Here is a 24,471-nt window from a genome sequence, read left to right as displayed (position 1 = left end):
ATTGCATACACCACAATCGCACGTCCATGCAGGGCAACCCAAGTGGGGCAATAAGAAAAGAAAGCAAAAAAGGAGTCTCATAAACTGTGAAAATAAAAACCGAATAAACAATTTAAAAATATGAAGAAAAAAGTAAGATGCAACTGACATGAGAAAATCCAGAAACAGACACAGAACTGCACGTAGAAAAATCAAAGAATCTACAGTAGCTGCAAAAATCAAAAGAAACAACTGGCATAGTCACGTCAAAGGCCACTCACTGCTGGCCGGATCATAGCACTGAAGAGCCGCATCGAAAGCCGACAACTGACAATTAACAACCAGTGCCATACGGGCATGTGTGTGTGTGTGTGTGTGTGTGTGCGCACTACACACACACATATATATCCATGCCAACATCTCATATTGGGCATTGGCAGTCCAGAGGGAACTAGGAAGGCGCAGGCAGCTAAGCGAGTCGCCACATTCCACCCAAAAATACGCCAACCGGCTGATGCTCTGCTTATGCATGGAATAAGAACACACTTGTATGACCAGCCAGCCAGTCGCTCGTTGCGACAGTTTACCGGCACGTCTCGCTGACTGTCTACGGCCGTTGGCGTAATTTTATAGAGCCATTACAATTGGCAATTGCATGAACGCCTCTTGGGCCGCCGCAAAAGTGCACTAACACAACAACATATTTGGAAACATGCATACACACATGTAAAACTGCGCACATATGTATAAGTGTCTATAAGAATATACACGCATACATACATACATGTAAATGCATACGCCGGCCCCATTAATAGCTCGCCACTGTGTTGAGTTTTTTACGGCCGCCCGTTGCATTAGCATCAGCATCAGCATCATCATCACCATCTCGTCGCGCACTTAATATAATTTCAATTTTCAATTTCAAGTTCGCCATACCACTGATACATACATACATACATACATACATAAATACATGCATATGAGAAATTATGTTCAAACGTATGTATGTGAGTGCGTGGCGCGCGAGTGTTGGGTGTGGTGTCTGCGGTAGTCGGACATATTCGTATTTATACTTCGGTAAGGAGAAAGTTTGGATGTATGGAGCTGAGCTGAACTAAACAGTAGTGACGGTGGCGTGGATTTATTGCACCTTAACGTTCCTCAGTATGCCGGTAGGGAACAGCTAAACTAGTTAAATAGAATTTCTAACATGAAATTGGGTATATTTCTAAAAATTGTGTATCAGTTAGAAGATACCAGAATTGGTTTGTTAAATTTTGAGTGAGGGGAAAAATGAGATAATATTTACTTGCCTACATATTTAGCAGTTCTGTTATCTGGCATCTGTCAACAGTTTCATCTGTATTTGTAAATTATATAAATTATTGATTCTGAGTTTTGTTTTTTAATTGGTTTGAAGTGAATTGTACTGAATTTATTTAGATAATTCGTTTACAGTAAGATTTAAAATTCTAAACACAGCTCGCCAAGGCATAGAGTTTCTTGTCAGTCAGCAGGTTTAGAAATATTTGGCATTTCCATGTATGTGGGTTTATTTATACAGCTTCATAAGTCGATTGTTATAGGGATTTATCCAAGGCGTATTCATTAAAGGTGGTAGCACTAGACCAACAACGATGTTTTGTACTCTCCACTAATAATATTTTTTAATAATAATAATTGTTTGTATTATCTAATATTCTTGCCAAAAAAGTTTAAATCAATAAAATAAATTTGAATATGAAAAAAAAATCTTCAGAAAAAAGTAAAAACTTTAGTATTAACACCTTAGCCCTTCGTTGGACACCATTTTTAAAACTTTCGTTTGGGCACCCGGGTCTGGTCAAAGTTGTCATGAAAACCAAACAATGACGAAAGCACTGGACAGGAATTGTTCTTTTTCATTTCTGGTGGAATGCAACGTTTGTTGGATCGTACCCTACCAACTACTGCAAAGTTTTGTATTTGCAAGGAAGTTGATGGGTTCAGAAAAAGTGATGCGAGACGAATATTTTAGTCAACTAAGCAACCGGAGCCGATGCAAGAATACTGTATGTCAACAGCACTCAAAAATCTCTTATACATGCTTTGCTTGCCTTCCACCGAATCCATAAATAGATATCATTTGATATTTTACGATAAATTTCTTTCTAAACAACTTTGTTTTCTACAACCTTGAGTTAAAATCAAACTATTTTCCACAAGCGAAAATATTTTCAGCGATTATTTTAACATTATTGTAACTCAATGCATGCCAAAACCAATTAAAAAGGTAAGAAATTAAACATGTAAACCTGCGATACTTTTAGTTGAATTATAAATGTGGCGCATTTGCCACATACTACCACACAAATGCATGTAAATATATAGGGATCCAACCAGACCCGAGATGCCCAACTGCAGGTGTAACTTTTTAAATCCTTTTTTTCGTCCTGTTCGAGGATTGCTTTAAAAGGTCATTTCACCTAATGATAGCATTGGTTCCTGGCCATTGCGACATTGAAGGGAATTGCAGAGCCTATGAACTAGCGAAAATCGGTACCAAATTGACTGGTGAGTACATAGACAATGATATAGGTATAGCCTTGCAAACATGTAAACTACGTACCCTCGAAGAAAGTATAAGAGTAGCGAATGAAAGATGGCGTAATAAAGCCACTTGTAAAGTCGCCCTTCAGCTGTGGCCGACTCTCAATGCTAAACGCACGGTATTTCTACTAAGAAGAGATCAGCACAGTTTTAACACGCTGATTTCAGTTATTACGGGGCAGTGTCTTATCGGTAGGCACGCCCAGAGAATGGGTGTGCAAGCACATCACTTCTGCAGAAGTTGTCTAGACGAGGAAGAGACGATCCCGTACCTTCTGTGTCACTGTCCTGCTCTATTCAGACGTAGACTCGCCATTTTGGGCGGACATGTCGTTAATGAATTAGAAGATCTCGGCTCTGTCGAGATTAAGGATCTTACAAAATTCTTGAAAATTACACATTGGTTTCAGGAGGGATAAGGGCTAGTTCCCCACGCGGCATTACAATGGGCCATGAGCCTGAGTGTGTCCTACAATGGACAATCGCTTCAACCTAACCTAACCTTATATCCATAAATCGATAGAAAATTAAGTTTTAGAAAGCTACCTGAAAGCTCAAGTCGTTAGCTATAACAGAAAAATTAAATTCATGTCCAAAGTCGTGAAAGAAGGTCCGGCCAGACCTGGAGAACCAACAGAGGGTTAATATTCGACAGTAAGTTTGGTGAGAAAAATGTTATAATAAATATTAATATGATTTTTAAGTAAATATTTTCTTTTGGATGCGTTTTTGTTTTTTTTTTTAATTTATTGGGAGTTCATTAACGAATCTTTCAACCTACTGGAATTAGTTAAAAAAAATGTATAATACATATTTACAATTTTTTCATTAACTATTTTATGTTTCTACGCAAAAGTGTAAAAATTTCGCTAATCACATGTAAAATGCTCTGAATTTTTGAATCTGAACTGCAAATAATTGAAAATACTGTGACACTATCGAAAAGGATTTCAAAAGTAACTCCATAAATATAATCCGTTGAATCAGGTAAGTGAAGCGGCTGCAACTGGAAAAACTCCATACTTTCATGTCCACCAACGTACAAAACTCATTCCTAGCTTATCGAGAAAAAAGTTTACATATACTCCCTCAAGTACTACCTCCAAATTAACTATATAGAAACTCGTCAGTTCGAAACAAGCAGACATTCCTATGGGGTGACAACTCCATTTTTCCCGTTTTGCTATTTGCCGTTTTACTGTCTCCGCTTAATGTTATTTATGTTCAAGTATGCGGCATGTGGTTCGTATTTGACCAACCAATCCAAAAACAAAACTCCGACAGCACTGATTGATGCCGACGCGGTAGAGCACCAAAGTCATGAGGAAGAGGAGAATGATGCTGACGCTGACGATTTTGATTGCCACATAATTTTTACGATAATATTCGTAATCTAAGCGATGATTGTATCTTTGAGGCTCACTGCCCAGCTGTGATTTTTTAATTACGTAACTTTTTATTATGACCATTTTTTATTTACTAACATTTACCTCGAAAAGTGTGTGAGTGACGTTAAATTTCATAAGGAAAGTTTTTTTTAGTTATATGGGCGTGTTTATACATGTAAATGTGTACAAGCATAAAGTTAAATAATATTTTTTGTTATTGAAATATGTAATCACCTGAAAATTATACCTTTCAGTGAAAAAAAATTGATAAAATAACTAATTAATCGTATATTAATTATGAGATTCAATCCAAATAACAGTTACCGTAACTAACGCTGCTATCTTTTCAGACAATCAAGCAGCTATCAAAGCCTTAGACTCCAACTCCATTTCTTCCAATTTAATCTTTCAGTGTAGAGAGAAACTAGAACTGCTTAGCCATTGGCTTTAAATTACTCTGATATGGGTTCCCGGTCATAGTAGCATACGGGGTAATGAGATGAGAGAGCAAGAAAAGGTTCGACACTAGACATAGCAGAGGCGGTGGCAGTTGCTAAACCACTCAACACAATAAAAGCATCCATTGCTTAACACTACCATGCTTTAGCCGAAAGAAGGTGATAGCAATTAACACTACATGTATTGCAACAAAAAGCCCGTGGCCGTTGTACAAAATCCCAAGGACGAATTACCTGTTAGGATGTTCTCGACCAAACATCCCACGCATCACTGCAACCCTTACAGGTCATTGGAAGGTAGGGGATCATGCAGCCAGACTCAACCTCCCCTTCAATCCTATCTGCAGAAGCTGTAAAGCGGAAGGGGTGAAGGAAAGACTTTTCCACTACTAATGTGAATGTCCAGGGTTAGCTAAGGCACGACTTCGCTCTTTCGGTAAGATTAATGAGATCTCAGATATCGAGATAAAGAATTTACTGCTATACTTGGATCTCACAAAATGGATCTGACTTAGAACCAAAACAAAAACACACAAAAAAAGAAACACAAAAAAAAAATCATCACACGAAGACAGTGGTAGTAAACTGGTGCAGGTCGCTAATTAGGATTATTTCAGTAGACATACCCAACCAGTTCAACAACAACAACAACGAAAAATGTAATTCTTATTCCCAGCCACTAAACCCCATACTGTGCTACCGTTTCTAATAACTGGCATGCTGGCATGGTGAAAAGAATTGAGAAAGGGTGCCCAATATTAGACCGTTAACCGGCTCTCAGCGAATTTGATGGAATCAGATGATTGGCTGACCTAACAGCAAATGTGTTTATGAAAAAACTCAGATTGTGTTGGTGATATACGAAAAAAAAAACAACACAACAATTGCCTTCTTTGCCATCTCAACAACAACTGATGGGACTGATTGGACGAGTGTGTGAAATGGGCGGGCAGAATTCTACTTTCGAGTATCCGATGACGTAGCAGCCGAAGTTGCTCACACAATTATGTTTTTCACCATTGCTAATGGTGAAACTATCATCCTTGGTGAAAATGTGTTTTCATGTTAGCACCAAACCATCGAGAGACCCAACCTTAAAGCATTTGGTCCACATGTACCTCAAATACACCCCGTTGCTAAGTTATAAATACATCACTATTTTTTTATATATACAAATATAGTTAATGCTACAAGGTGGCGCAAAATTAATCACCTATTCCGAAGATTTATAATTTTTCAAAATGGCGTCTATGTCACTCACACTTGAGTCAGCTGCAGTATGCAAACAGACAAGCAAAAGAGCGCGTAAAGGTCAAAATAAGAGCTCAATCACTTAAAAGCATTTTTTTATTTAGTAAAAAAGTAATTGAAAAGCCAAAATTGGATGATTAATTTTGCGCCACCTTATATAACAAAATCATTTAGATTAGCTCAGATTTCTGAAGGGTTGGACAGGTCCAAGCACTCAGTCAGGAAGACCATATCACTACCCCTGGATAGCCTACAGTGGAAGGAATAAAGAGACAGGATTGATGTTATATGGATGGTAAGACGGACTTCGATGCGGTAGCAGATGGTGGTAGCATAGGAAGAGCAGGACCTCTTTTGCGTTGGAAAGATTAGGTGGAGAAGTACTGGGCTTCACTTCTCCAGCTGGCGCCGGTTAGCACGAGAAAGAAACGACTGGCGCACTTTGCTAAACTCGGCCAAAATCGCGTAAGCGGTTATCGCGCCAATTAAGAAGAGAAGAAGAAGACGGACAAATTTGTTTTGAAGTCACTCCCAGCAAATTTTTTGGATTCATTGATGAATTTTAAGATATCCAGAAGTGGAAGAGTATGAAGCTTATTCATACTCAGCACATCGCAACCCAACAGCTTAGGTGTGATTCTAGAAAACGCCGAACAAAAACAATATAACTAAAAGTTTCGTGTTTTGTACAAAATTTCAGGTGTTTTTTTCTTTGTTTTCTCAAAATTTTCAACTTTTTTACCAGAATTTTTAGAGTTCTTTTGGGTATGCGGTTTTATAGCCCATTGAATTCTAGTATAATAAAAGGCAAGTTTGAAAATACCCAAAATTCTGCTTGATTAACTGATCATTTTTTTCGCTATGATGTTGCGCATTTTCTCCAACCTTTTTTCCGAATGCACGACATTTTTCCTGGTAGCTTTCTTAATTATACCAAGATTACATAGTTCCTACAACTTAACAAATAAGAGCTTAAAACTGATAGTGAGAGTCAAAATGTAAATTGTTGCTGTTATGTAACAAAGAGTTCAGATAATGCATTAAAGAAGTTCTCAGTTAGTAAGGGAGAAAATTAAGAAACGTGAAGAAGAGATGTGAGAATATAGTAAGTGGGAGAGATAAGGAGGGAATAAGTCATGAAATGTGTGTTGTTGGTAGTGAGAGCATGGATATATGACTATATAAAGAAAATGAACAACATCGTCGAAAAAAATGATTATTTAAAACAACCGGATTTTATTAGACTAAAATTTTATAAATTATGAAATTTCATGACAAAGTGCAAGTTTCAAGTGACTCCAAAAGCCTGTACATTTTTGGAAATTTTGTTTGTTGACAGTGCTAGTTTTTTTCTTCCACATCAAAAACTTCGAGCATGACGATGCGACCAAATATTCCTTCTATGTGCGCTTGGAACGTTCCTATGAGCGCTGCCCCCCCCACGACATAAAAATCGTGCTTGGCGGCTTCAACGCCAGGGTGGGCAAGGAGGGAATTTTTAGTCCCACAGTCGGAAAATTCAGCCTGCACAACGAAACATCCGGTAACGGACAGAGGCTGATCGACTTTGCCGGGGCCCGAAACATGGTAGTCTGCAGCACCAGATTCCAGCATAAGAAAATACACCAATCAACGTGGCTGTCTCCTGATCGGAAAACGCGAAACCAAATCAATCATGTTGTGATAGATGGAAGACACGCTTCTGGTGTATTAGATGTACGTACGATCCGAGGAGCTAACATCGATTGGTAGAAAGAAAAGCCGTGACAGCTCATCAAAAAAATTGTGAAAATTTGTGAAATTTGTAATCAGTTGAAATTTGCAACTTTGTGATACTATTTCAAAAAATTAACGAGCATTAGCTGTAGTTAAGTTCATTGGATTACCTCAACTATTTCTTAGGAAACTCCAAAAAAAAATCTTCAAAAAAATATTTTACTCTAGAATACATACGATTGCGCATACATACATACATTCATTTATACATACATAACTACATACTTTCAAAATCATTTGCTACCAAAGGCAGCATAGCAAACTTGTTATTGCTGTTTCTAATTTTAGTCTCTTGCAAATTGAATTTTACGATCCATTTCAGTGTGTGTTTAGTGGATTTTAATTGAACGCAAAATTTTACGATTCACACGTTCGCCATGCAATGATATTTACAGGAAGTATAATTTCCCGTTAGTCTGCGAAAAATTTATTGAGAGAGGAGAAGAAAGGAATTTCACAACAGTACAATTATTACTTGTTAATCTTCAGTCGGGTATTAAGGCCATGAAAATATTGGAAAAAGGAATGCAGCTGAAAATCGCAACTGCTTACATACATATTGAAAATTGTAATTAGAGAAACAAATTCTTTAAAAATATGAGAGAATGTTTAATTTTTCATACGACTTGTACATTGACCTACATAATAAGCTGCGAGTGTTTCATTTATTAGGTGGTGAAGGAAAATGCAGGCATGCTTTTGGGAATTTTTTCTACCAGTAAAAATGAAATAAATCAAAATTAAAAAAAAAACTCAAGAAAAGGTTTTTTATTGGGCCAAATTATTAAGTTTTCGCCGTTTTTCAAAACAAAAAAAAAAAAAAAAAAAAAAAAAAAAAAAAAACACACCGCATTTTATTCTGAACTTTTCCTCAAAGAACTTTTACTTTGACTTTGACTTTTATTGAAAGTATTGTCCATTATTCGCAAACACTTTTTTCCGTATTTTTTGTAATACGTATATGGATACCAGATCGGAACAACTGTTAATTTCCACGATCGACCCAATTTTTGTTATCTTCATATGACGAAAAGTGTTGCTCGGGCAGGTTATGCGCCATCGACAAGAACCGTTGACAATCAGAAGGGGAAATGTCTGGTGGTTGTAGTTGTTTTTGTAGCACCATAAATATTCCTCATACATACTTATATGTTAGAGAATACTGAAATAATTACCTTTTGGGAAGTCACACAAGAACTCTGTCAAGTCAAAAGGCGTTTAAGACCTTTTACCCACAATAGGGAATTGCATGGCGGACGTAAGGTAGACATAAGGAAAATAGTTGGTATTTTGACAGGTCACTGTTACTTAAATTACCATTACCATAAAAATTCACATTGAGAATAAGACCGAGTGTAGAATCTGTCTGGAGGATGATGAAACCACAGATATACATACATCTCTTGTGCAACTGTAAAATTATTATTCGCCGAGACAGATGGCTATGTCGATATATCCATAAAAATATTTTTTTCAAAATGCATCACTCACACTGCAATTCTGCTTTTTCACCCACTTGCGCAAAAGTGAGGTTAATTCGAAACTTTATAAAATCATACACAATTTTTTTGCTTTTTTTATTATTGCTAAATATAAGTTTGATGGACTAAAATAGTTTGGATTATTTTATAATATTTATTGTAATTTGGAAATAAAATTGAGTCAAAATTGAATTATCATATATGAGCTCATGTGCGGTTAAGGGTTAAGGGCTTAGGCCAACAACCGACAAAGGATGTAAGTGGCCATTTTTTAAGCAAAAAATAGATATTGCAAATTTTTGAAGTTTCCACAGATGCCCTACATCAAGTCACACTTTGAAAATTTTTGCCTTTCTTTAACTAATGTCAAAAAGTATAGAAATAAAAAAATAAAAAAAAAATACAAAAAAAAATTTGAGAAAATATAAAAAGATACATAAAAAAAAAAATTAAAAAAAATAAAAAAAAAATATATGAAAAAAAAAACAAAATAAAAAATAAAAAATTTAGACCTCAAAGCTTTTCAACCAGTTTCCCTGCCACATTTGCCCTAAAATTAGCGACCTTTCTACTTGTAAAAGAAAAAATCGCCATCGACGAGAGTAATTTTTCGGATTTGAGCGTCCCTATATTTAGGCAAAAACTAATATTTTCATACAAGTAGAAACACATTAGCTTTAAATGGCATAAATATTGAGGAAAAAGTTTTTACAAATGTCAAAAGCACAATTTAACCGCTTTTAGGAGTTGAGCGCCGTCACGCAGCGTGAACGTTAAAAGTTTTTGAATTAAATTGGCCAACCTCGGCAACTATTCAAAGCACAGGAAAATAAATACAGAGGGAAATATGGAAATACGGTTGTATGGAAATGTAGCTACATACCTACATAAATATATGTATATCCACATATATACATATGTCACACATACATACGCATACCCATTTACAGCTGACACTTGTTGCCCGCACTGACGTGGCGCAGAAATATCGCAAACTCATTGCCAACAATTCAGCGTCGAGAGCAATTATCAATTACAAATGCCGCCACGTCGCAATTCACCGGTAAACCAAAGAGAAGAAAAAAAGGGGGAAAAACAAAAAAAACAATGCAATATTGGAAAATGTATTGCGTATGTCAAACAGCAGTGCAGTTAGAGTCAAGGCTATTATGGTTGTTGCTGTTTTGTTGCTTTATTACTGCGTTGTTGTGGTTCTGTTTACTGTTGTTTGTTTTGTAACCATAGTCGACTGTTGCGCATGCAAAATAATTATTGAGGATCGGGTGCGCGCCACTGCTGACTCAGGCAGACTGCAAACAAATTTGTATGCGCAGAAACTCTATTGAGGGGAAAGAGAAAAAACAAAACAAAAAAACGTTTGTGTCAAAATGACCAAGTGCGCAAAACTAAGCCCAAAAGTATTGTGTGAAGTGCGAAAATTAGAGTTGAACAACCTTTCCATGACGGCAGTGCATTGCATTTCTTGTTTTTGTAATAGCCTTTATTTTTAGCACCACAATAAATTTCGACATTTTTTGTACATATCTGAGTAATTATAAACAAATTTACAACGCTGCCGTTCTTTCACATTTAAGTAAACTCGTACATAAATATATGCATCGTATAACCTTCTGCATGTGTGTACGTATGTATGTGACACATGAACACTGAAATGACACATTTTGAAACTGCATTCATATTTGTCTATAAACAACAATTCATTCTCAACTTAAGCGAAAAAAATGAATTATTTTTTTTAATAAGTGAGTAAGCAAATTTGTAATAACTAATAAATAAATATTTCATTTCATTAATTCCTCCTAAAGAGATATTGATTTTCCAATGAAAGGGATTCCTATGGACATTATTTCTTTTTCTATGTATTTCCTTCTATTTATTTAATTAAGTAGTCGTAAGTGCAACAAAGCGAAGCCTCATAGAGACACCAGAAGATGAGCCTAATACGGTGGACCCAGACGTGGGTGAATAGAAATGGGTCCTTTCTGGATGCCAGTCAGAGCCTTCCCGAAGTAATGCAGAAAGTAGTGCCGGGAAGAATGCCCGCCCTGAAGAAGAGGAGGGACTGTTTTAGTGGTAACAAGAAGTGTGAAGGCATTTTGAACCCTTCCAAACCCACCAAAAACAAAGAAAGCAAAAAAAAAAAAAAGTAGGCGTAAATTAAATAGAAATATATTTAAACTTAATGCAATTTTTGGTTTTTATTTTAGTTTTCTCTATTTTTTAATATTATTTTACTTGACTTTAGTTGAAATTTTTTTTTATTACATTTTTTCTTTTTATTTAATTTAATTTTAATTTATCTCATTTCATTTCACTTAATTTTATTTTTATTTTTATTCTTTTTTATTTCTTTATTTCTATTTTTTATTTTTTTTTATATTTATTATACACTTTTTATATTATTTTATTCTCATTTTGTTTTTTGTTTATTTTTAATTTGTTATATTTTTTATTATGTTTTATTTTATTTTGTTTTAACTGTTTTATTTCATTTTTATTTTTTATATTTCACTTCGCTTCGCTTAATTTAATTTTGCCTTTATTTTATTTTTTTATTTGTTTTTATTTTTTATTTTTTTTTATTGCATCCGAAAGAGTAATTAACCTTAAATGGCGGCAGTTTAGCTGCAAGCCAATAATAAAGGGTTATCTTTTAATAGCGTAAAATTCACGTAAAATTCAGAAAAATGCATGACATTTTTATTTAAATCGATAGTACAGTCCATATAATTTAATGTTTGAAGATTATTTCATGCAAATGTTGACCACGACTCCACTTCAAATGGTCCATCCGCTCAGTCCAATTTTGGCGTACTCCTTCCAATGTTTCGGCCGGTATCTCACATATAAATGCTTTACTGTTGTCTTCCAATGCGTCAATTAAAGCAGGCTTGTCTGAATAGACATGAGCTTTAACATAGCCCCACAAAAAATAATCCAAAGGCGTTATATCTCACGATCTGGGTGGCCAATTGACATGTTCCGAACGTGAAACAAAATGTTCACCGAACTCGCCTCTCAACAAGTCCATTGTTACGCGTGCTGTGTGGCATGTGGCACCGTCTTGCTGAAACCACTAGTCATGCAAGTCAAGCTCTTGCATTTTGAGCAAAAAAAAGTTGGATATCATTTCACGGTAGCGCTCACCATTCACAGTTACGTTACGATTCGCAGCATCTTTGAGGAAGTACGGTCCAATGATACCTCCAGCCCATAAACCGCACCAAACTGTGACCTTTTCTGGATACATTGGTAGCTCTTGCAATTCTTCTGGCTGATCTTCACTCCAAAATCGAAAATCTGCTTATGTACGTACCCATTGATCCATAAATGAGCTTCGTCGCTGAACACAATTTTTCGATAAAAAAGTGGATCTTTGGCCAACTTTCCAAGAGCCCATTCACCAAAAATTCTGCGTTGCGGTAGGTCGTTCGGCTTCAATTCTTGCACCAGCTGTATTTTGAAAGGCTTCACTCCTAAATCCTTTCGCAAAATTTCCCACGTTGTTGGGTAACAGAGGCCCAATTGCTGCGAACGGCGACGAATCGATAATTGATGGTCATCATTAACCCTGCCGATACAGCTGCGATATTTTCTTCAGTTCGCGCTCTACGTAAGCGTGTTGGTGGTTTGATGTCCAATAATGTAAATTTGGTTCTAAATTTAGTCGAAATAGCTCGAATAGCCGCTTCAGTGGGTCGATTAAACTGACCATAAATTGGAAGAAGCGCGCGATAAACTTAATAGAACACGCATTTTTTTAATAAAATTCAATGATTTGCAAGCGTTGTTCGTTTGTAAGACGATTCATGGTTAAATTATAGACCAAACTGAAGATGTTTGACAGTGAAACAACTGTTTAAAAAGAGAATAACTAAAAAATCACCCTTTATATATAAATTGGCTCTTATACCAGAACACCCTATTGTCCGAGCTCCTCTTCCTACTTGTGGTGCGTCTTGATATTTTCCCGTTTTTATTTTGTTGTACTTTAATTTATCATATTTTATTTTATTTTTTATTGCTTAGTTTTTATTTTTTATTATTATTTTATTTACTTTTAATGCATTTTTATGTTCTAAGTTTCAATTTTATTTTAATTTACTTTACTTTGGTTCATTCAATTTGTTTTAAATATAATATTGTATTATTCATGTATTTTTTTTATAGTTTCTAATTTTTTACAATACTTTATTGTATTTTATTTTTATATTACTTTATTTTAATTTTTTTTTCATTTTGTGATTTTGTTTTATTCTAATTTGTTTCACTGTATTTGATTTTATTTTCCTTTATTGTAATTTATTTTTTTTTTCTTATTGAATTTTATTTGTTTTTGTTTCACTTTATTTAATTTTATTTTCCTTCATTTTAATTTATCCCATTTAATTTTCTTTTTTTCGAATTTATTTAATTTCGCGTTATTTTATTCATTTTACTCATCGAATTGAGCTCAATTTAATTTTATTTTATTTAACTTCATTGTATTTTATTTAGTTTAGTTTGTTGCATTTTCGCCTAAAACAGGAAATCTCTATGCAACTCGAACGAATTAAGTAATTGATTTTTTGGCACGCGATATTTTGCGCCTCTGCAAATAAGTCTTTAATACGCAATAACTAAGCTGAGTGAGATTAGCAAAGCGTATTACGTAATTGATGTATGTTCAGGATGTTCGTTTTTAATTGTAGAAAAATTTCAATTCACTAAAGGAAAAAAATATAAAAAAATAGCCATTTAAATCTTGCATAACTTCTCCTCACAATGTAACAGACCAGCTGCATGCACAAGCAAATAGCAAACATCAAATTGCCTATATTTAAAAAAATTCCATTTATATGTTTGTATGGACCACCACAGAAAAATACGCGTACGTACATATTTACATATATAGCAAACACTTGTCGTTCGCTGCCCGTTGACGGCAATGGCACTGAAATTGATGGCGCATACCGATGGCGACTCAACCGATGACAGCCATGTTGCTTACACACTTATAAATGTTGTTGTGAACCAAGTTGCATAAATTCACGCCATTGCCATGATACCACATGCCGCATGCATTTACACACGCAATATTGTAACCGTAAGCCAACAGGCTAAGCTATATCAATATTTCAAAAGCAGAGCGCTCGTTTGGCTGCCGTAAAATTTATATTACCAGATTTGCGAAATGTTACCAAATTTCGTTTGTGTGTATGTGCACGAGTGCTAAGTGCAACGGTGTTGATGCCAAAAATGCCACAGCAGTTAGGCTGCACAGTTGGCTGGCATGTCGCCTGGTTGCTTGAGTTACTTAGCTGTCTGTTGAAACTATCGGTTATTGCCGAGAACCCCCAATATCAGCTTGCCATTGGCAAATTCAAATGCAGAAAATCGCATGCTACACAAATGTCATTGTGGCATGCAGAAATGTCGTGTCAGCAGCGGAAATCTAAAATGCAGCCGCATCAGTTGGGGATCAGAGAAAATATTTGTCAATTGCCAGCAACTTCGTTGGATTGAGTGTATGCCAAGGCAAAGCGACATAAAGTGACTTCGCTATAACAGCTAACTTTTTTTTGTTCTTGCAATTTGTTAGCTGGAATGTCAAAGTGCCATGCTGTGTTTTGTTGCTTAATTGTTTTGTTTACGAATGAAATTTTTCAATACAACTATCAAATTGCAAAAATAAAGTAGGTATATGTAAATGTAGTCGCGAAGTCACCTGCTATGAATGCCCCTATGTAAATTCTGTTATGCTGTGTACTAAGTCTGTACTTTGATTGGCTGTCGGCTGATTTTTTGTTAGTATTTGAGGAGAGATTAGTGAGAAAATGATCCATTTATTGAAAATGTTAATAATATTACAGATTAAGCAAGTGTACATTGCATTGTGCTGAATGTGAGAATATAAAATGTTCAACATATTACAAGTATTTATTTATTTATTTTATAACAGAGTACAAAATAGTTGGAATAAAGAAATAAAAATAAAGAAATTATTCAACGTAGTTCAAGGGATTTAAAGAAACTACCTTTCGCAGAGAAAAATCAGGCGGCACAGCTAAGCAATGCATTAGTTATGCAATTCTCTAACGGGACGATAAATAGGAGCATTACCGGCACATTTTGTTCTCACATTGTTACAATAAAATGCAAGAAAATTTCGCAGAGATCGCTTGCTTACATTAAATCTAACCTCTTCCAACAAGTAATGAAAACAACACACTGTTAATACCGACTTAAGTAAAAGATAGACGCAATACAGATCTGCGGATATAAAGAGACCTCAGATTTCAGTGCATTAGACGAACAGAATATGACGGTATGCGATTTGAAAAGTTTAAAGAGTGAAGTGCGAATTTCAGGGAAATTTTCTTAACTTGTTGAATTGTGTTGGCCATCTTATTTGTTCAGTGTTGGGGGAAAAGCCACAGTACTTGCAAGAAATTTACAAAAAAAAATCTATTGCCTGATGCGAAAGAGGAGTACGATTTTTGTTTGATAAATATTCGTTAAAAATTTTATTTGCTGGTTACGTATTGTGGGATCTAAGAAGTCTAAATATTCACTAATATGTATTATTTAATATTATATTTTTTTTTATATAATTTAGTTTTTTATATATTTATTTTAAACCATTTCAGTTTCTTTAGTTTTATGCCATTTTATTTAATTACATTTTTGACGTGATAACGTCTTATAATTCGATTTAACAGGCTGCACGCACGAAAAAATGTGTCGTTACCTTGCTCATTAGTGTTACCTTGCTCATTAGTGTTACCTTGCTCTTTAGTGTTACCTTGCTCTTTAGTGTTACCTTGCTCATATGTAGTTACCTTGCTCATTGCATTGCATGAACTGCAAGCGAAAGCGCGGAACGAACGACAAAGCAAACAAAGCAAACGAACGGCAACGTTCGACATCTTGCTCTCTCCTACTTAAGTGAGCGTATATATGTATGTATATGCGCATATGTACATACAGTGCACTCGCGATAACTCGAACTAATTAAAACAGGCGCTGTTCGATTTATCGAATTTGTTCGACTTATCAATTGAGTGTGCTATGTGAAAAAAACAGTCATCGATATCGATTTTTCGATCGATTGTTGAAAATGGAAGCCAGTAGAAAATTTCTGTAGTATAGTTTCGTTATACGAATTACATTTTGGTCCATTGGCTGGATCAATGGTGTCACATTCGGCGGCATAAACATAGTTAAAATTAAACCATCCTCGGACTTTAATTCGATTTCGTTGGGATGTGATGGGGCATTATCAATTAGAAGAAGAGCCTTCTCAGGTAGTCCCCATCTTTCAAATTTTTTCTTACCTAAATATTAAAGTCATTTTACTTGGTTAAAACAATTGTTTTAATGAATCTGGATTTTACCTGCGGCACGAACGAATTATGAAACCAGTCTTTGAAAATCGCCGAAGTCATCCAGGCTGATTTGGAATTTTTGTACTCCACCGGACAGTTAAAATTTTTGAAAACTCGAGGATTTCTTGCTTTGTCAATAACGAGAAGTTTAAGCTTATGGTTGCCGGTAGCGTTAGTGCAAGCCATAAATTGCCTTATCTTTCTTTTTTATAAGACTTATGGTGGACTTGGCTACCCCATATTCCTTCGCTAGAGAAGTAACACTACGTCCACGTTTAATTTTGTTAAGGACTTCAGCCCTCTCTTTTAATGTTAAACACTTCAACCTTTTACGATCCATTACTCACGTGCACTGATATACTACAAATGACAAATTTAAAGCAATTTGGTCAATGCAAGATGTTGTTCCCAGAAAACTAACGGGATATTAACGCCGAAATATTCATATGGACAATACACTAGTATACATATAATTTATATATATATACTAATATATTACATATGTATCTATGTATATTACAAAATGTACATGTTTGAAAAGAATGTGTGTACAAATAAATTTGTTTTTTTGTTCGAGTTATAGCGCTTTTTTATTGTTCGAGTTACAAAGAAGTCAATAGGGGAAAAAATGTGTTCGAGTTAGCACGTCGTTCGACTTAGCGGCTATTCGAGTTACCGCGAGTGCACTGTATATAAATTCACGTATTTGTATTTGCATATGCCTTCTTATTGATTATTATTAATTTGATTCACTTGAAGAATTTAAAATAAAACCAAGTTTGTTAATAATACCTGTTGTTTTAATGTTATTATTGTATTATTAATTTTTTTATTATATATGAAGGAAAAAATGTATTTTAATATTTACCATATACCTTATAAGATATGTTGTCTATACTAATATTATAAAGAGGAAAACTTTGTTTGTTTGTAATGAATAGGCTCAAAACTACTGGACCGATTTTAAAAATTCTTTCACCATTCGAAAGCTACATCACCCACGAGTAACATGGATTATATTTTATTTTGGAAATAGGGCTCGAGATATAGGTCAAAACGTGGACCCGGGTAACCTTCGGATGTGTATGTACAATATGGGTATCAAATGGAAGCTGTTGGTGCATGCTTTAGTCCAGAGTATTTTTCATGCCGCTCCGTGACTAGGGTATCGAGATAGAGACCAAAACGTGGACCCTAGAATGTGTTTGTTTAATATGGATATCAAATTGAAGCTGTTGGTGAATGCTTTAGTACAGAGTATTTTTCATGCCGCTCCGTGACTGGGGTCTCGAGATATAGAACAAAACGTGGACCCGGGTAACCTTTGGTTGTGTATGTACAATATGGGTATCAAATGAAAGCTGTTGATAAGTGCTTTAATACGGGGTAATTTTCATACCTATTGATGACTAGGGTCTGGAAATATATGCCAAAACGTGGACCCGCCGTGTCTTTGCACCGAATTAAACCAAACTTACACACATTGTTAAGGAGGTATTGAAGATGGTTTCCGTATAGTTTGGATACCTATTGGTAGATAGGGTCTCGAGATATATAACCTTCGGATGTGTATGTACAATATGGGTATCAAATGGAAGCTGTTGGTGAATGCTTTAGTTCAGAGTATTTCCATCCGCTCCGTGACTAGGGTCTCGAGATAGAGACCAAAACGTGGACCCTAGAATGTGTTTGTACAATATGGATATCAAATGAAAGCTGTTGATAAGTGGTTTAATACGGGGTAATTTTCATACCTATTGATGACTAGGGTCTCGAAATATATGCCAAAACGTGGACCCTAGAATGTGTTTGTACAATATGGATATCAAATTGAAGCTGTTGGTGAATGCTTTAGTACAGAGTATTTTTCATGCCGCTCCGTGACTGGGGTCTCGAGATATAGAACAAAACGTGGACCCGGGTAACCTTCGGATGTGTATGTACAATATGGGTATCAAATGGAAGCTGTTGGTGAATGCTTTAGTCCAGAGTATTTTTCATGCCGCTCCGTGACTGGGGTATCGAGATATAGAACAAAACGTGGACCCGGGTAACCTTCGGATGTGTATGTACAATATGGGTATCAAATGAAAGCTGTTGGTGAATGCTTTATGATATGTTATGTTATGTTATGTTATGTTATGTTATGTTATGTTATGTTATGTTATGTTATGTTATGTTATGTTATGTTATGTTATGTTATGTTATGTTATGTTATATTATGTTATGTTAATGTTAACTCATTCTCTATATCCATACCAAATATCTATCAAACAAATAAAATTAAAATTTTCTTTTGAAAAATGCAACCATTCAATCAGTATTTTCTTATGACGTTATCACGTTAAACTATCGTCAGTAAACCGACTTTACAGACAACCTCTTTTTTTATTCGCCTTTTAATTAGTTTAAATAAAACTAAGCTTAAGCGTGCAAGAGAGAATATGACGTTGCCCTTTCGGTTGCCAGTTACAAGGCTACCAGGCGTGAGTGATGGGTAGGGTGGTGAGTACCCAAGAATGATAGAAAGAAGATTGCGCCCATCAGAGAGTGCGTGACGTCAAATTAGCTGAGTTGCACAGTGTTGCCAACCATTTGCTTTTCGTAATAAATTTAGTGCTTTTTTTACCCAAAATCCGAAAATGTTTAAGGTTAGTGTTTGTTTCTTTCTTTTTAATTTAAAGCTACCGAAACTGTAAGTTAAAAAAAACTGTATTATTAAACAAAATAATGTTAAAAAGGTCACTCTGAGAAGATTTTAGTGTTAATGAAAAATTTTTGGGTTTTATAAAATTTGATATTTTGAAAAAGAAAATTTAATTTTTTCCTCTTTTTAAAGTTATATTAGAATATGAAATCTTCTTCTCTTAACTCTTCTTAACATTAAAACCTTTTTACACATTTTAAAATCATTATTCTTTCCATCATTGTTCTGATCAAGTTCATTTACTAATACATTGATCGGGTACATGTCACATGCCCTCAATAATATTATATGTATAGCCAAATTCAGTATGCAGCCAAAGTTCTCACACACTTTTTGTTTTTGTTGCGTGTAATATAAATCTTTGTACTTCGTAAAGGAGGTGAGAGCATTGAGTTAGTCTCAACACATGCATATGTTAAATATCGTGCGATATTTAATCACACACACACAGAGGAAATCCGCGAAATGAGGGGCCAGATATAGTAGAACTGCGTTTACAGGCAGCCGCCGTAGCCGAATGGGTTGGTGCGTGATTACCATTCGGAATTCACAGAGAGGTCGTTGGTTCGAATCTCGGTGAGAGCAAAATTAATAAAAACATTTTTCTAATAGCGGTCGCCCCTCCGCAGGTAATGGCAAACCTCCGAGTGTATTTCTGCCATGAAAAACTCCTCATAAAAATATCTGCCGTTTGGAGTCGGCTTGAAACTGTAGGTCCCTCCATTTGAGGAACAACATCAAGACGCACACCACAAATAGGAGGAGGTGCTCGGTCAAACACTAACAGAAGTGTACGCGCCAATTATTTATTTTTTTTTTATGTTTACAGTTTTCTCTCTCACGTCAGGCGTTTTTAAAAAGAGCTTTGGAATTTCAGGGAAATTATTTATAAAACTCAGTGCAATAGAGTAGGGATATAAATAAAAGAAAAAAATTGCCTAGAGTTGAAAAATGTAAAATATTTGGGAGAACGAGAAGGAACTGAACATTTTCGATAATTATTTAAATTTAATTATAATTAAAAAAATATTTATGTTAAGAACTAGTATGTGAACTAACTACCACCTCCAGGAATTTCATGCTACCAACTTTATTAAAAAAAAATGTAATACTTGATTATGGCACATTGATGGTGTGTGTATGTGTGTTGGTGGGATAATGACTAAGACTTCTCTAAGCATATTTATTTATGTATTATTGATATATGGCTATATGCAAGTAGGTACGTGTCCATATATGCACATATCTCTGTAGTATACGTAAGCCTGTGCCTGCTTATAAATATTGCTAGCATACTAACCCAAGTACATACATTACCAACCACATGCAACCATGCAACCATTGTCGTTGTGGCCACAGGCATAATTCAGTGCAAATATCGCTTGGACAGAAGCAGACAACATTGCAGCAAATGACTTGGATGCTGATGTTGGCACTCAAAGTCGTCAGCGTCATTGCCAACAACTTTGTAGCCGCTGTTGCTGTTGCTGTTGCTGATGTGGCTACTTCTCATTGTCATTGCGGTTGTTGGGGCTGACGATGCCAATAATGATGCCGCTGCTGCTGTCGTTGATGCTGTTGATGCTGCAGCTAACGGTGGAGATATTGATGAGGAGGACAACAGACAACCACAACAGCCGCAGGCCATAACAATGCCACTATACACATACATGAACACACGTACACACACACTCATGCGAGTATATCAGTAGATGAGTGCCTGCTAGCCAGATATCTATGCGATTGGTGTGGCTGAAGTGTGTGTGATAAGAACATAAACCCCAGCAACGGCAGCGACAACGGCAGCAGCTTCAAAGGTAGTTTGAAATGCATGACAATCATGCAATTTGCTGCATACATCCATTTTAGATATTGTGCAGCAATGATGAGTTGGTCCGGTGGCATTAGCTGATGCAGCAACAACAGAGATGGTGTGGCCATATATTGCACGTATGACACATTTGGGATAAGAGAGCACACATACGAGTGCTTGTAAAGGGTGATCAGCTTAGAGGTATCGGATTTTTAATTGAAATAAAACAACGAAAATTTGGATGCCCAACCAACACTTACATTTTTTTGTGCAGAACCATTCATGACATTCCATTTCCCTTTCAAATGTTGGCCTCAACTACGCCGTAAATCGACCATCCGTAAACACCAATTTTGAATGACTTGCTGGAGGACTTCGGGCGGTATCTCTTGAATAACTTTAGTAATGTTGGCTTTCAATGCCTCAATCGAAGCTGGTTCAACCACAAAGCATTTGGACTCCTCCACCGAGCTCTTCCTTCTATTTGTGTTGATTCAAAAATAGAGAGACCTACATTTTTAAGCCCACTCCGAACGGCAGATATTTTATTATTTTTCATATAACATAAATACATACGGAAGTTTGCCATTGCCTGCTGAAGAGTGACCGCTATAAGAAAAAACTTATCCTTCTTTTAGTTGTTTCACGGAGATTCAAACCTACGTCTTCCGAGTTCCGAATGGTAATCACGTACCAATTCGCCATTCGGCTACGGTGTCCCATTTAGACTTTACATACTCTCCATACCTCCACAAATAGAAATCCAGAGGTGTGATATCACACGAACGTGGTGGCTAATCCATTGACTCGAAACGAGTGAATATTTGATGACCGAAACGACGACGCCGTAACGCAGTAAATCCATTGTTTCACGGACTGTATAGTAAGTAGCGTCGGTAATTTTGCTTATTGACGTAGCGATTAAGCCAAAAATTGGCCACATCGCTAAACAAAATTCGGGTCTCAAAAGGCGGATCTTCGACGAGTTTTTCAAAATTCCAACGACTGAAATTATGACGCTTTGGCAGATCGGCCGACTTCAAATCTTGGACTAGCTGTATTTTATATGCTTTCAAACCAAGATCTCAGCGTAAAATCGCCCAAGTAGTGCCCTAAGATAGGGGTCAAGATGTTGAGATTGGCAACGAATCGATTAGCCTTCGGCTAAACTCTCATTTACAGCCACAGTATTCTTTTCACTTCGGACTGTACGTGGTCTCATCGGTCGAGTATCATTAAATGATGGAAAAGTATTCTCAATTTTGCCGATGTACGAGGCCGATCCAAGTACGATTTTTAAACGTTGTTGAGGCGAAAGTCTTTCCATGATGACAGTATTTAGTTTGACAGTAACCACGCGCGAGAGTAGTTGAGTCCTGTAAATCCTGGATGAACTGACTATGACTGACGTCCCGGGACACATGGGTAACGAGACCGCTGATTCTTTAGCTAGGTTGGGCTCTGAAGCCAACTTCTTTGGCCCGGAGCCAACTCCTTCTGCAACCATCAAAGCCGCGTTTATCAAATGGGCTACTTCAACGCATAAGCGAGCTTCACAGGCTGAGAGAGGCTGCAGATGGACAAAACTGATGTTACCTGTTATGTCTGACCGACTGTGGCAAATAATCCTGTCACTAAGCAGAAGGGACTGCAGGCAGCTGGATGGTCTGATGATGGGCCACTTTCTATGCGCGAAGCACATGGAAAACTTAGGCATCTCAGATGGTGCACTTTGCCCAACATGTGGAGAGGACCTTCGCACGAATCAGGCCCGAGGTCTTTGGCCTTGCTATGTTAAGAAGCGACCACCTTGACTCATAGGCTCCACAAGATCTACTCAGAATTCCTCGGAGGTCGGGTAGATTTAAAGAAAACTAGAAAGGGGGAAAGGGAGAGAAAAAAGGGAAGGGGAAAAAAAACCACCGTGATCTGTCAAAAAACAAAACAACTCTGTGGGAAAAAGTACCTCCAATCTGATCACCCTTTATATACGTTCTAGTGGCAGGAAAAATGTCAAAGCATTCAATGTTGCAATAAAAAAAAAAATATAAAAGAAAAGAAGAAAGAAAAATCAATGAAAATGTCAGCTTGAAGCACTTTGCTACATTAGTGGCAGCAAGACAATTGCTTGAGTGGTTGGCTGCGTGAACGCTTGTGTCGATGATATCCAACTGTAAACCCAAGTAGGTTGAGAATTTTTCATAAATTGAATAACTACCGATACAGCAAAATCGAAAGGCCTTAAATACTCGAAGATTATTCACTTTCCAATTTTTTTTTAATATTAGCCTCTTTGTCCTTGACGACCTCTCAAAATCCTATCTTGACTTCTCTTCAGTACTCTAACAAATTATATTAGTTAATTTTTCTTTCCAAATCAGAATGCCGATAAGTTAAAAACTACTGGTGATGCAGATGATGTGAGACTACAAATCCTTGCCAATTAATCTTAAAATCCAGCTCCTAATTTCAAAATTCAGCCAGCAAGGAGTAGTTGCAAGTTGCTGGCAGTGGTACTCCCATTTGCTACAGGGGATGCGGCTGCCTACTTCAAATATGTCCAACTGTATATAAGTGCGTGCCCGTCTGCTGCAGTGAGAATACCATAAAATGCAGCCAAGTTAAGCGTTATGTATCGAGCAAAATGTATTGAACACATTGTTTACTGCTGCCACACACACACACGCACACGCACGCATTTAAAAATTGTGCATGCTTGAATGCGAGTAGAAAATGTTTGCTGCAACCAACGAGGTTTGCCTGCATAGCTGTGGCCTTACACATAAGTTGCATAAGTTGCATGGATTGAATGACAACTGAATTGCCAGTTGAAGTGTAGCTGCATATTGGATCGAGTTAAACTGAGCTGAGCTAATGACTTCCAGACGAACGCTTTCTGCCTTAGTAAGCAAAAAAATACAACAACCACAAAGAGTTCAGAGCAAACTGCTGGCGCGGCAAAAGCAACAGAACTTAACGATGCAGCAATCGAGGCAACAACATTAGGCCACAGAGAAGCAGCAGCAGCAGCAACGGCAACAAAACAAAACAAAGCAAAGCAAAGGCTAGAGAATAAAAGTTGAAATTATATGAATTTGCAGGAAAAATACAATTTACAGTTTAATTAGTTGGATTTTCCAATTATGGACAGTTCATTGTGCCTTAAACATTCTACATATATGGACGCTTACTCAGCACTTCCCCACCTCTCCAACCCAACTAATTCAAGCACACAAATCATACTTGAGTTGCATAAGTATTAGTGAAAGAAGAAGCGACATGAGTTGAGCGGCTGCATGACTTTAATGATGTAAAAGGAAATGCAATTGTGGACACGGATGTTGAATGCGACGCGGAGAGACAAGCATAGCAAACGGGGTGAGAGGAAAAAGCAATAAGTTGGTTGAGCAATCATAAATTTTTTTATAATAATATAAAAACATGGTAACGGTATTGCGGAAATGAGCTTACTTCAACAGAAAAAAAAATGTAATAAAACATAAAATAAAATTTTAAAAAGAAAAAAAAATTGTATTGTAATAAAAAAAAAATTAAATAAAAGGAAAAAAACAAATAAAATTTAGTATTCTGTAAAAAAAGCAAAAAGAAATGAGCTTACTTAAAAACAAAATCAAAAATTG

General features: G+C 36.2%; 1 protein-coding gene across 1 annotated transcript in view; it reads right to left on the bottom strand.

Annotated features, from left to right (window-relative positions):
• Positions 1 to 20,665, bottom strand: part of LOC128855701 (serine-rich adhesin for platelets) — a 102,534-nt gene extending 81,869 nt beyond the window's left edge. The window contains exon 1 of the mRNA XM_054090837.1: positions 20,419 to 20,665. Within this exon, the coding sequence (XP_053946812.1) occupies positions 20,419 to 20,665 (247 nt within the window). The remainder of the gene's footprint in view (positions 1 to 20,418) is intronic.
• Between the last annotated feature and the right edge of the window lie 3,806 nt (positions 20,666 to 24,471).

Source organism: Anastrepha ludens, chromosome 2 (assembly GCF_028408465.1).
Source record: "Anastrepha ludens isolate Willacy chromosome 2, idAnaLude1.1, whole genome shotgun sequence".
Taxonomy (NCBI): domain Eukaryota; kingdom Metazoa; phylum Arthropoda; class Insecta; order Diptera; family Tephritidae; genus Anastrepha; species Anastrepha ludens.
This window is presented reverse-complemented; position numbering and strand designations above follow the sequence as displayed.